Below are 15267 nucleotides of genomic sequence, written 5' to 3'. Positions count from 1 at the left end.
CCTCCCCCACCACAGTTCCAATCCCTCTCCCTAGAGTCCCGACACCCTCATGTCCCCAACCCAATGGCCAGCCCTGGCCTCCCTCCCACTGTCACCGCCGAGTGCAGAGTGGCAGCGGGACCTCTCACCCCCACCCATCTCTCCCCCACAGAGGCCCTGCCTCCTATAGGCCCCACTCTCATTAGGCCCCATCCCTTTGGCACTGTCCAATGCCTGGTAGGCAGTGCCAAGGTGCCCCTGGGCATTGCCACTTTGCTCCTTGGGCAGTGCTGGGGGCCAGGCTGGCACTGCCAGGGTGCCCATGCGCAGGGGACATGTCCCTTTGACTCTGACCTCCTGGGGAGCCTCTATGAACCCCCTTCACTCCACCGGGATTGGGACACCAGCTTCCTGCAAGCGGGGAGCTATTGTAAACCCCGCTGGAGTGAAACATGAAACACTCCTCGGGGGTGGGGGTGGGGGGGACACGCTAGTGGGCCTGGAGACTTCGGTCCCAGGCCCACTAATTACATGCTAATTCTATTTTAAATAATAAAGTTTAAAGTCAAACTTTATTTATTAGTCACAAGTAAGGCTTACATTAACACTGCAATGAAGTTACTGTGAAATTCCCCAAGTCGCCACACTCTGGCGCCTGTTTGGGTCAACGCACCTAACCAGCACATCTTTCAGACTGTGGGAGGAAACTGGAGCACCCGGAGGAAACCCACACAGACACAGGGAGAATGTACAAACTCCACACAGACAGTCACCCAAGCTGGCAATCGGACACGTGTGCCTGGCACTGTGAGGCAGCATACTAACCACTGTGCCACGCCAATTTCTGGCGTGGAGCTGATGGCGCCGGAAATCCGGCGGCTAGAGACTCAGGTAGGTCGTGGTGCCCAGTGGGGAGCCCCCAAGACGGCTTCTGCTTGAGGTCCCGGTCTGCTGCGCTACTAAAGCAGCGAAGCGGGCTGGGAGAATTGACCCCCTCATCTCCAAGGGCCTTGACCGCCTTTCTAGAGTGTGACAAGCAAACGTAGCCACAATATTCCAGTTGAGACCAAAACAGTGTTTTATAAAGGATTAACATAGCTTTCTTGCTTTTGTACTCTAATAATTTGTGTGAATTTTGTGTGGAAATCAGGACAGCCACACTGGACCCCCCCCCCCCCCCCCCCCCCCGGCTTTGCTTACGCCTGACATAATACTGTCGATCTCTGATAATACGCAAGTCAGGTGGATGCCAGAATTAACCACCCACGTACCATTTTTAAAACACTAATTAACAAGCTATTAAACATATTAGTAATTTCAAGTTGCCCACGCCATTTTATGAGGGGTGCACAGGAAAAGTGTTGAAAGGGATTGTGCCGGGTATGTGTCACAAAGGTGGATAGAAAGGCTGCCAGTGGGACTATGGCTGACTTTAGCAGGAGCGTCTCCTGGTGAAGATGGGAGAGTTTGCCAATGTTGCAAGTTGTTTTAATAATAATTTTGGACGTTCAATGTATTTCTGCCAGTTCTTACAGTTTCCACCATTTGATTCTCTGCCAGGACTGGATCTGCTTTAGCACAGCTGTATGGGACGTCAGCCACACTGGAACACCATCACTTCAACCATGCTGTAATGATACTGCAGAGTGAGGTAAGTACAACTAAAGCACTTACCCTAGGCAAAAATTTAAAAACAAAATGCTGCTATTTGCAAATGCAATATAAACCGTAGAAAGGGTATCAGTTTTTAATAAACATGGTTGCTGAACTGCAAAATATCATGGTTTATAAATTATACTTTAATGCATTTATAGCATGAGAATTTATAGTGTGGTAATTATTAAGTCTAACTTTAATACCAAATATATATGCATGACTGCCCACCCTATGCAAAAGCCTAGGAAATCTAGGCTTTTATTACAAATGAAAGTTTATGCTTACGAGGATTCTTTAACGGGAATCAAGTTGATTAGTGCCACACAATTGGTTTGTTATCCAATAATTTATGCCTTTGCATTTTTAGCAAAGCGCAATATTAGATGAATTGCTATCTCCATATACCAGCAGTCTTTATTCATGTATGAAACTGTGATACAAGTTCTAAGCCATTACTTCTTACAAGTTGTAATTTAAATATATTTTTCTTATTGAATTCTATGCACAGGTTTAACTAGCAGAAAGCATTCACTGGCACACAAAACTTTACTCTCATCTTTGCAGTGACAACCAGTCTTTCTCGCTGTCATTTCCAGGATCTATTAAAGGTCTTTTAAAATGTTTAAAGATATCTAGGATCTTGGCACTCCCCTCACACAAACACATGAAAATAACTTTAAAATTAAAATTGTTGAGATGGTTGTTCATTTTCAACCATTTATCTAATTTACCTAATAGCTTGCCAGGAACCAATCAGTTGGAAATCTGCAATGTTGTCAGCAAATAGTGTATTCCTTCATGGGAACCTTTTCATTTGTTGTTAGGCGCTACTGAAGGATTTTACTTTGCATTAAAATGTAAGACCTTTATTCCCAACCTTATTAGCTGAGTTCAAGTCATCCTGTGTTTATATACAGTTATCCAGAGTTCAGGTCATAACTTCAGCCATTAAGCACGACTGCTATAGAATCATTGGGCGGGATTTTGTGGCCTCACTCGAGCGAGACTGAAAATTCCCGCCTGAGATCAACAGATATTTCCGTTGTCCGTCCTTCACCCGCTCCGATTCCATGATGGGCAAGGCGGTAGAATTCCGATGATTGTTTATTTTCAGTCGTTTCTACCTTTTTCCCAAGATTCCACAAAACTCCCATTGGGAAACCCTTGTGAAAATTCCGGGTGGTTATATATTCAGACTAAAGATCTTTCTGCTATCCACGATATTCAGTACCTATCCATTCATTATATAACTCTATTCCATGTTTTTTCTCCCAAAAATATATCATCTCACCTTTATTCACATTAAACTGCATCCTGATCCTTTTGTCCCTTCTGCCAAATATGTCTTCCTGAAGACACTTGGTTCTTCAATCTGTCTGTCAAATCTCCTGCTTTTCATAAGTCTCAGATCTTTGAGATTGTGTTTCCTATGTCCGAATCCAAATCACCCATACCTAACGAGAATAAAACTTAGTACACTGAGGTACACCATTTCTAACGTTTAAATTCAAGCAAATCAACCAAATTATCCCACTTCTTTGTTTCCTGTGTGTTAAATAATCTTCTCTTCATGCTGCCGTTTTTTTTTATGGTACAGTGCATATGCCAAAATATTTCCAGCCAGCATGTTGTGAGACACTGTTTCTCATTAGGCCACTTCTACAATTCCTCACCTTTGCGATTTCAATCACAGGCCAGAATTTTACCATCCCGCCCACCACGGGAATCGGAGCGGACGAGGGGCGGAACATGGAAAGGTCCAATGACCTTGAGCGGGATTTTATGATTTCGGGGCAAGCGAGGCCATAAAACCCCGCCCAATATCTCAATTCCTCTTGCCCTCTCTCTCACAAATTCACTCTCCTGCTTTCACTACGTCTCTCCATCCATATAATCTCTCCTATCCATGATTATTTCCTCAACTATAACAGTTCCAGTGGCTTGTCAACTCCCACAGTCTTGATCAATGTCAAGGACATCTCTGCCTTGTATCTATCACAGTGGTGGGCAACCTGCAACCCTGGGGCCACAAGCGGGCTATATGGGTTCCGAGTGAGCTCCACGAGACATTTTGTTGACCGTTGCCCACGTACAGGGTTGTCGCATTCCACTGATTCCCGTCCGGGTAGTTTTTTTCCTACCAGTATAACTGAAATGATAAATACGTAAAGCAAGGACAAGTGAAGTGAAATGCTTGCTGATTGCACACATCGATTGTGAGAGCCGTGCACGCCCTCTGCATCCAAAGTGTAAATATTTATTTTATTCTTGCTATTTGAAGTTGATGATAGTTTTATTAATATATAAATGATTAAACATCTTGTTTTGAAATATTTGGTGTGTGTTAAATGTATTTAATCTTACTCATGGGTTGATGGTTAGTGAACAAGCCTGATTTCAATCTTGTGGCCCACTGAGATGAAGGAGGGCCACTCATGTGGCCCACTCACCAGCCTAGGTTGCCCATCACTGATCTATCATCTCCCACAAATGTCTACATCACACTTGTCCAACCTTGTTGCTTGGGAGGCCCTTATGAGTAAATTTAGAGAGCTAAGCAACAAAACCAGAAAGTGCTGGAAAAGTTCAGCAGGTCTGAAAGAATCTGTGAAGAGGGAACAGAGCCAACATTTCGCATCTGGATGAGCCTTTGTCAGAGCTGAAGACAATAGAAAATAGGATGAGATTTATACTGTTGTGGTGAGGAGAGGGCAGGAAAGCTGTGGGGCGGCACGGTAGCACAGTGGTTAGCACTGCTGCTTCACAGCTCTAGGGACCTGGGTTCGATTCCCGGCTTGGGTCACTGTCTGTGTGGAGTTTGCACATTCTCCTCGTGTCTGCGTGGGTTTCCTCCAGGTGCTCCGGTTTCCTCCCAAAGATGTACGGGTTAGGTTGATTGGCCATGCTAAAAATTGCCCCTTAGAGTCCTGAGATGTGTAGGTTAGAGGGATTAGCGGGTAAATATGTAGGGATATGGGGGTAGGGCCTGGGTGGGATTGTGGTTGGTGTAGACTCGATGGGCCAAATGGTCTCTTTCTGTGCTGTAAGGATTCTATGATTCTATGACTGGATTAAGAGGTAGCAGATGGTGGATTTGGGAGAGATTGACAAAGATATCATAGACAGAAAGGGAATGTGGTGATCATGGCTAAGAAGGGTGCTGATAGCGGACACATTAAAAGATCAGAATGTGTAAATGGCAGAACAAAGATAAGCAGTGTGTCTAAGGACAACCTGCACCAGGTAACAGATGGTCCTCGTGGAGTGGGGGGAGGGAAGACAGTGGTAAGGGAAAAAAGATGGAAAGTGAGATTAAAACAATGAAAAATGAAACAATAGAAGAAATGAAAATAAATTTTAAAAAATAACATGAATTGATAGGAAAGGGGGTGAGGGTGGAACACTGGAATAGGATCCTTGCACTGAAGGATGCTTTCAGCTATAAAAGAGCCGGCGCCATGTCCGCTGCTACCCTGGCTGTATCATCCTGGCTGTGTTTCCAGCATGAATGTTTGAAGAGGACTCAGTATGGAAAAAAAAGTCAGCCAAGGTATTCGGATCAGTGATAAAGCCTGTTTGTAAACATTGTGGTTAAGAACAAGTACATTTATAAACATTGCAATTAAGAACAAATGCAAGTACTTGAGGTCTACTAGATTGTATCAACAATGAACTGTTTGATCTGCTCCGTAAATGTAAATCTGAGCACTATAAAGACTTCAAACAGCAGCTGCAGTCTTTTCAAGCTTTAAAAATGAATTTTCTGAGTGAAACTACATCAAAGGGGAATTCCCCAGTGAAAATGACATCTCCTATCAGTTTCAGAAATTCAAAGGGGTCTGCTTACACCTGTGTCTTCTGAGAGAGAGCAAGGGATATCGCTTCTGTGAAATAGAGTGCTGCTGTGATCTTTAAGGCATCCATGTGTTCAGGGGGCATGGATATTCACATGACCAGGCCACTTCAAAGGTTTCACAGTACATTGACAGGAATAAAGATATCAACCAGCAAGGTGTCTGGAATCACCATACCAATAGCAATTTCCACTTTTTCCATGACTAAAAGGGACACTGCAGCCATGAGACACCCATTCCAGGGGACAATTCCGAGGTCAACTCTTCCACCCAGCCCAAGCCCACTTAAGCATCAGGTCCCTTGGGGGACCCTCTCTCTGCAGCTTGGCAGCAACAGAGGTGTGCATGGGCACACCACTTACTTCCTTGCACCCCCGCCCCTCTTTAGAGTCCAAGGCGCCAGACCAGGGTGTCAGAGCCAGGGTTCCAGGGGGGAGTGCAAGTTGGCACTGAGATGGAGCTACTGGTGAGCCTATCAGCAACCAATGCATGGACAAACCAGCATGTGATTGGATGAGTAGGCCCTGAGCATTTTTAAAAATTCTGTCAGGGAAGTTTTGGAGATGGACGGTTGCTTACACAGCAATGACGTGGCAGGCCATGTGAAACTGCCCTGTGGGCTGGGCCTTGGACCAGCTTGTTCTACACCATTCCAACTCCTCTTCCTTCTGCACCTTTGCACCTTCCCATGGGGAAAGCAAGATTACTCAAGGTCACTTACAGCAACACTCTCAATGTTCCATAAGAACATAAGAACATAAGAAATAGGAGCAGGAGTAGGCCATCTAGCCCCTCGAGCCTGCCCCGCCATTCAATAAGATCATGGCTGATCTGACAGTTCCAACTGCTGGTCTTTCCCCTGCCTTTCACCATGGAAGCTGTTGATTTTCTCAATGATTCCATCATCGTCATCTTTGATGCCCTTATCCCTAATTACTCACTGTTTCCTATTCCAATAAATGATGTAAACTTTTCTGGTACTTAGCTATCCTTTATCCAATTTGCTTGGACAGTCATCAAGCTCTCCTGTGCCTAGCTTTCTTCTTTTAAACACGACCACTATTCCAGGGTCGTCCAAGATGGAAGATGGATCATCCAAGCCAGGAATACATAATAAGGCTTGGCTGAGAGCCAAGAAAACCATTAGCCTATTGAAACACCTGCAGTTGACAGCTCTGGCTTTCTGATCTATGCTGTCAATTACACAATAATTATTGACACAAGATAAAGAGGTTTCAGATGCTTGCATAATATGTTCCTGATACTTTAAAGCAACTGGACGATTTATACTTTAATTGGGTTACAGTAGAAAGGAGTATTTTTTTAAGTGTAACATTATCAATCAATGACTGTTTGTTTTAAAGCTGTTTTTACACATCCTATTGTCCCTTTCAGGGTTCATTGATTCTGTACAATGTATAGTGGGTGAATGGGTATGGAAGTGCCATACTTGGTGCAGGGTAGGTTATAGTTGTTAGGTGAGGGCATACATTAGAAAGGGGAATGATGGATTATAATGGTTGTTTAGCAGGCATATCTTGGCATATGGGGGCATGAGGGGCCAATGTAAGTGTGGGGAGCATAAGGTGCATGGCTACCGGGCATGGGGATACGAGAGGTGGGGGCTGCAGTTCCTTACTGTTTTTATTATAACTGGGATGAAGTCCCACAGCACTGTGGCCTGTAAACAGCCTGTGTTTGCTCCCATGAGCCCCTGTAGCTGCCTCCAAACTTCCTTCCCAGTCATCTGGCCCGGCAACAGCACCCGCCACCACCCCCCAACAATGATGACACTGACTTACGGGAGGTGGAGGAAGAAAAATGCTGACAAATTAGGAACAAATTAAAAACACATAGGATAATAATCATGGGGAACTTCCAACTACTCTCTATTGGACAGGTATTAGGGTCCAGGACCAGAACTGCAAGGTATATTATGAAGCCAGACTAAACCCCCACAATTTTTCAATTTTGGCATAACGTGAGGGAAGGATACTTCCTTCCAAGAATTATTCCAACAACAAAGTAGGGATCTTTTATAGTAAAACAAACTTTATTGAGCAGTATAAGTATAATTCTGATAAATGAAGCAGCTTCACAATTAACAGTTAAACAATATTTAAAAATGAAAGGAAGCAACTTTAATTTTTGACCTCATCACTGTTTCAATTCCAAATTAGCAACATTCATATTATAGACTTAAAGGCCACTTTAAATACAGTTGGCAATCACAAATATAAATGCTATATTAAGTATAGACAGTCTTCGAGTTTTCAGAGAGATATAGAGCCTTCAAAAGCCTGCAGAATACTTCTAACTTCAACCAGATTTCAGCTACAAACTAAACTGCCTTCTGCAAAAGCTTTTTTTTCTCTGCACATAAATCACATCATCGCATGACCCTGTCGATCAGTCTAATTAGAAAACTCAGGGAAACTTAAGTAAACAAATGTCCATTAACTCTACTTAACATAAATACTTGAACGGCTAAAATGAGTAATTTATCCTGCTCTCCTAGAGTCTGAGCTGCATTCCCACCAGACATACCGACTGTTGGTAGCATAAAGCTGATTTTTTTTCCCCTCAAACACAGAGAAACAATTGATATGTATCCCTATCAATTGCACCACCATCATCACATAGAAGAGGAGGAAAAAGAGGATAAGGAGTTCCTGCATGTGTACGGGACTCCTTTCTAACTCAAACTATTAAAAAAAGCCCGACAAGAGAAGTTTCACTGTCAGATCTAATATTGAAGAATGAACCAGAGCAGGTAAGCGAAGTAGAAGTAGGGGAACATCTTCATCTGGTAGCCATGTTAAATGTGCGGTGTTACAGGGATAGGGTGGCAGGCAGGGCTTGGGTGGGTTGCTCTTTCGGTAAAATCAGTGCGGACTCAATGGCAGAATGTCCTCTTTCTGCACTATAATGATCCTATGGTTCTAAGATGATAAAAAGGACTTATGTATGACTAAAACCAGGTCAGTAGATTGGAGAACAGCTGAATTTTAAGGGCTGAAAATAGAACTTCGGAAAATAAAATGGGTAACAATGTTGGCAAACAAAAATTTACAAAAATACATGTAAAATGGTACTCAGCAAATTGCAGGGAAAATATATTCTGCTAAAAGGAAAGAACACCAGTGGGACTCCACCAGTGAATGCAGACATAGAGGAACAACTGAGAATTAGGTAAAAGGCATACATTAAGCACAGAAACAGTAGAGGAATGCATGGTCAGAGAAAATGCAAAGCGATTAGGAGAAGTCCAGAAACAATAAGGATGGCAAAGATGATCAAGGAACATAAAACAAAATAGTAAAATATTATACAGGCGCATCAATAAAAAGGAAAGCTGTGATGGGAATAGGAGCAGTTAAGGAATAGATTGGGTATGTTCTCTAATTTTTTTTGTTCATGGGACACAAGCATCACTGGCTAGACCAGCATTTATTTTCCATTCTTATTTGTCTTGCGAATGGCAAAACCATAGAGAGATGGCAGAAATATTAAATAATTGTTTTGTTTCTGTATTTACCAGAGAGATAGAACAAGTAAATATGACATTGAATGATGAGGTGAACAATGAAATAGAATACATTTTAAATAAAAAAGGGGATATATTTACTAAGCTAACCAAATCAAAGAGCATAAAGTTCCTGTTTCAATGTATTACATCCACACATTTCAAAATAATCTAGGGGAGATAGTAAAAGCATTACTGAACATATTTAATACTTTGCTAGAAAAGGGTATAATGTCAGGTGGATTGCTAATGTGATTCCTATGTTGAAGAAGGGGGGGTGGTGCAGAACATGTCCAGGGAATAACATCAATGGAATTCTTACTAAAACAGAAAATAGGAGAATGTCTAGAAATGGGAAATATAATAATGAATAGTCAGCATGAATTTGAAAAGGGAGAATCTTGTCAACCTTTTCAAGTGTTTTGATGGGTACCAGAGAGAATAGACAATGGTAATGCAGCAGATGTAATTTATCTGGAGTTTCAAAAGGCCTTTGATAAAGTGCCCCATAATAGATTAATGAGTAAGATCAGAGAATGTGGATTCAGGGGACAAGTGACAGAATGGATCCTAGTTGACTTCAAGACAGAAAGCAGAGCTGGGAGCAGAGAGTACTTGTTCAGAATGGTGAAGGTGGGAAGTTGTGTTCAACAAGGACCTGTGCTGGCACCACATTTGTTAACATTTTGCATTAACAATTTGGACTTTGCAATCAAAAACACAATATTGAAATTGATGGCAGATGACACCAAATTGGGGGATAATCAATGGAGGACTGCAAGAAATTACAGAAAGGGGACATGAATAAATTTGCAGAATGGGCAAATAATTGCCAAATTGGTTTTGACACATTAAATGTGCGGTAGTATATTTTGGCAAGATAAACAGGACAACCATTTCTTACTTGAAAGGTGCAAATCTAAGTACGGTAGAAGAAAAAGATATCTCAGAGTAGACATCCATGAATCACTAAAAATCGCACCATGGGTTAGCAAGGCAAATAAAAAAAGTAAACTAAGAACTCGGCTTTATTTCAAGAGGGCTAGAATTGCCAAATAAGAAAGTTGTATTTAACCTATATCAAACCTTGATTAGGCCACACTGTACTGCATACTATTCTTGTCATATTATAAAAAGGATATAAAGAAACTGGAAAGGGTTCAAGAAAAACTGATGAGGACCTATCTACCAGAATACATGGGTATACATATCAGGAAGTGATGGAAGGCTGAATCATTTCTCCTGAAAAAAGACCAAGGGGTGACCTAATAAGAGGTATTAAATTCAGAAATGTTTTGAAAGAGAAAATTTTTCTTCTTTTAAAGAAAACTCATTACACTAAGAGTGATGAGGATGTAGTACGCACTATAATAGGGAGTGGTTGAAGAAAATAATAAGAATGGATTGAAGAGGAAATGGGATAAGCGGGTGAAGGAGGAAGAATAGAAAGTTACAATGATAGATGTAGATGAGGACTTAGGCTTATTTACCGCATAAGCACCTGCATAAACTGGTTGGATTGAATGGCCCATTTTTGTGCCATTTAGTTTTATTCATTTGCATGATGTGGACATTGCTGGCTGGGCCCATTTGTTGCCCATCCTTAATTGCCCTTGAACTGAGTGGCTTGCTAGGCCATTTCAAAGGGCAATTAAGCGTGAACCACATTGCTGTGGGCTTGGAGACTGGGTGAGAATGGCAGATTTCCTTCCCTAAAGGGAATTAGTGAATCAGGTAGATTTTTAAAGACAATCGATGGTTTCATGACCATCATGACACTTTCAATTTCAGATTTTTATTGAATTCTCTATTTGCTCTGGTGGGATATGAACCCAGGTCCCCAGAGCCTTCATTGCCCTAGGTCTCTGGGGGGATTACTAGTCCTGCGACAATACCATTACATCACAACTTGCTCCCCTAATATATATTCTCTCTAATCCTCTCTTATCTGTCATTAGAATTGGAACAGTTTCAGTTCTGAGAGCTCAAAGAGGACAGAAAGTTGAGAGTTTTCCAGCTATTGCAGCTCTCTTGTGATGGGGACTGTCCTGTCCTTTAAAAAGAATGCATAAAATGACACTTGCCTTTAGTTACCATAATGTGGTAGAATTCATGGTGTCAGCAAAAGATTGTGATGAGAAGTGCATGCACCAAGCAATTTAATTCCTTGTGAGGCTTTTAATGAAGTGAAAGCAGTAGGACTGTAAGTGAAGGTTAATTGTCATTGAAGGCCGATAGTGTAAAGGGCTTTGCTTTGCTCCTGCACATTCATGGTAAGCAATTCAAGCACTTAACATTGTATGAGGGAGGTCACTTTAACTGGCAGACATTTTTAGCACAGTGCATTCTTGGCCCATTTCACATTGCCTGTCCTGACAGCGTCATTGAACTTTCTCATCCATGGCACGTGGCATTAGAATTAATACTTTCTCCTTTTAAATACTTTGATGCAAACTCATTTTGCTGGATATCTAACCCTTTAAGCTGCTATATATTAAGAGAGTGGGAAAAACAGTGGCTGTCAATGCAGTTATACGTGAGATCAAGCATATTGGACCAACAAAGGATAGAGAAGAATATTATTTAAGTGATGAAAATCTAGAAACTGTGGTGGTTCCAGAAAAGATTTAAAGCACATGTACACAGATTACTAAAATGTAGTTGTCAGGGACAAAAAATTATCAAAATGGCAAATGGAATGTTATCCTTTGTACTTAGCAGGCAAGAATATAAAAGGGAAGATGTGTTATCCCAAGTATTCACCTGGAGTGCCATGTATAGTGCATCACATCTTAGAATATTTTGGCCTTGGAAAGATTGCAACATAGGTTCAACAAACTGTTACTAATGTTATAAGAGACTTGAGTTGACATAAACCAAGGCAATATTCATTGGAATAGAGGAGGTTAAAGAGGTGATTGAGATTTTTAGGATTTTGAAAGGAATTGATAGTTTTGAGAAATGAACACATTTTTCACTGGGAGGGGAGTATCTTGGATAAAGGGACATAATTTTAATTTAGAGTCAGATCATTCAGCAGGGAAGTTAGGGAACACCTCTTCACGCAAAGGAACATAGAAATAGGAGTAGTCCATTCAGTCCCTCGAAATTACTTTGCAATTCAATTAGATCTTAGCTGATCATGTACAGGTTTCCCATGCTCTCACCATATCCCTTGATGTCAGTACTTTTCAGAAATATATTGATTCTTGTCTTGAATATGCTCAATGATTGAGCTTCCACAGCCCTCTGTGGGAGAGAATTTCAAAGACTGTCTTTAAACAACTCCCAACAAGTTTGTCAAACATGATTTCCCTTTCATAAATCCATGCTGACTCTGCCCAATTTGCCCATTTTTTCCTAAATATCCAGTTATCACATCCTTTATAGTAGATTCTAACATGTTCCCCACTACTGACATCAACTAACAGGTTTGTAGTTCTCAATTATCCCTCTTGTTCCCTTCTTAAATAGCAGGGTTAGATTTGCTACTTTCTAGCCCGCAGGAACCTTTCTAGAATCTATAGAATTTTAAAAGAACCACCAATGCATCCAATATCTCTCTAGCCACCTCCTTTAACACTTTAGGACGTAGCTTATCTGGTCCAGGGAATTTATCAACCTTCAATCCAGTTAACTTGTCAAGTACTACCTCTTTATTAATACTAATTTCTTTTAGTTTCCTGGTTCCATAAGTCCCTTGGTCGCCTCGTGTTTCTGGGCAATTTTCTGTATCTTCTACCATGAAGACAGATGCAAAGTAACTCTTTAGTTTCTCCACAATCTCCCTATTCTCAACTATAAATTACTATGTCCCCACCTGTTATGGACCCACATTTGTCCTACCTATATTTTTTCCTTTTTGCATACCTAAAGAATTTTTTGCAGTCTGCCTTTAGGTTCCTTGCTAGTTTGCATTCATATTCTTGGTCCACCTTTGCTGGGTTCTAAATTGCTGGCGCTGGATGTAGAAACTTGATGTCTGTGTCGATATGTGCGATCTTCTTGGAGATCCTCTCCACTTGGAGCCGGCAGTTTGTGGTGTTGATGGTAGTCATGATGTGGAGATGCCGGCGTTGGATTGCTCCCAATTACTCCCAATCCTAAATTGCTCCCAATCCTCAAGCTTTCACTTTTTCTAGCATCCTTATAAGTCACTTCCTTTGATCTAAAAGGGTGATAGAAATGTGGAACTCTTCTATTCCAGAAAACTAGTTGGTGAAGGATAGAACTCCAGATAATTTTTACTCACTTTTATATTTGATTACAGAATTACAGATTAAACATACACATCCTAACCCAACAATGTTAATCTGTGTCTATTTATAGTGGCTCAAGTGGAATCTTAGTTAATGCCTACAAAGTTTTTTTTATATTCATTCAAGAGATGTGAACATCACTGGCTAGGGCAGCATTTATTGCCTATCCCTAATTGCCCTTGAGAAGGTAGCAGCATGCTGCCTTCTTGAACTACTGCAGTCCATGTGTTGTAGGAAAACCCACAGTGCTGTTAGGGAGTGAGTTCCAGGATTTTGGCCCAATGACAGTGAAGGAACAGTGATATATTTCCAAGTCAGGATGGTGTGTGACTTAGAGGGGAACTTGCAAGTGGTGGTTTTCCAGTGCATCTGCACCCTGAGCTTCTTGAGTGTTGTTGGTGCTGCACTCATGCAGGCAAGTGGAGAATATTCCATTACACTCCTGACTTGTGCCTGGTAGACAGTGGACAGGCTTTGGGAACCAGGAAATGAGTTACATTCTGCAGAATTTCCAGTCTCTGACCTGTTTGTGAAGCCACATTATTTATATTGCTGTATCCAGTTCAGTTTCTAGTCAGTGCATTCCTACATACAATTAATATGTACGGTTGTGACTTTTAAGGGGCATCTTGACAAATACGTGAATAGGAAGGTTATGGGGTTTTAGTTAAGTCGGGCAGCATGGTCGGTGCAGGCTTGGAGGGCAGAAGGGCCTATTCTTGCGCTGTAATTTTCTTTGTTCCACACAATTAATATGCAATTGACATTTTCCAACAAAAACTGTAAATGTTAATTCGTTCAATTGATAACTTTAAATTTGAGATTGATAGCATCTTGGTGGATAAGGATGTTAAAGCTATGGAGTCAAGAAAGATGAATGGAATTAAGGTACAGATCAGTCTTGATTTCATTTTATGGCAGAACAGGGAGGGACTGAATGGCCTAATTCTGTACCTACATTCCTAGTCCTTCAAAACTTGCAGCAGCACAATATTTTCTGCTCCTAATGAGGAATTCCAGATCAACAATAACTTGAATTCAGTTCCTTTAAAGTGGAAAACATCACAAGACATCTCACACAAGCAGAGTCACAAATATGGACAGCAAGCTAAAGAAAAAGATAAAGTTGATGGCATTCCTGAAGCCTTACAAAGCTGCCTCTTCCTGTTATTTGCAACTGTATTTCAGATTGAAATGATTTTCTTTGAAGAATATGTCTGAAGTAACATGTAAAGGTGGCAGTGCAAAGTGTTCCCAGTTGCCTAATGGGCATGCAGAGTAATCCTTCAAAATACTCCAACATTGATAGGTAATTAGCTCTGATCCACACAGGAGCTTAAACATCACTGTCCATTAAAGAGAGACGATTGGTTATATAGCTTGAGGGGCATCACTCCACATCAAGGGTGGGGCAAGGTAAAGAGACAGCTCTGCACAAACTACCACAGTTGGTGCAAGGATTGAATCAGCGCCATTGGTATTGCTCTGCCCCCCCCCACACTCTAGCCATCTAGCTACTGACACCCACTGCAGCTAATGACATGAGGAACACAAAACAAGAGTACCAGATATTCTTAGGGCCACGGACTAATATATTTGCCTGGTAGATCATTGCACTTTCTGTGATCCAATAGGATCAGCTTTGTTCTTCCTTACTGGTTTCCAGATTCTTCGAATATTAGGCATTAAAAATGCAACCCGTGAATCTTCATGCAGTCTGTCCTTTCTTCTAGATGATTTAGCAGCCATTGAATTATGCCTTAATTCACCACTCGGCCCAAGCAGTGAGTCCACATTTGAAGAGTCAGTCATAGCTCCCTTGTTTACAGACAACCGGTAAAACTATAGCTACAGGATGTTACTATGATGACTGTGCTCCCTTACAAAGAACAAATAGAAATGAATATATTATTGTGACCTTTAATTAAATTAGTCAATATATTTCAACAGTTTGCACCAATGCTGTAAATGCTAATGTCCTATTTACAGGAGT

The 15267-nt window shown here is 41.4% G+C and overlaps 1 protein-coding gene across 1 annotated transcript in view; it reads left to right on the top strand.

Moving 5' to 3' along the window:
* The window catches only part of LOC144503706 (dual 3',5'-cyclic-AMP and -GMP phosphodiesterase 11A-like), a 277419-nt gene that overhangs the window by 218593 nt on the left and 43559 nt on the right, over positions 1-15267 (top strand). Inside the window, exon 15 of the mRNA XM_078228466.1 lies at positions 1540-1630. Coding sequence (XP_078084592.1) covers positions 1540-1630 — 91 coding nt within the window. The remainder of the gene's footprint in view (positions 1-1539; positions 1631-15267) is intronic.

This window comes from Mustelus asterias, chromosome 2 (assembly GCF_964213995.1).
Source record: "Mustelus asterias chromosome 2, sMusAst1.hap1.1, whole genome shotgun sequence".
In the NCBI taxonomy this organism is placed as follows: Eukaryota; Metazoa; Chordata; class Chondrichthyes; order Carcharhiniformes; family Triakidae; genus Mustelus; species Mustelus asterias.
This window is presented reverse-complemented; position numbering and strand designations above follow the sequence as displayed.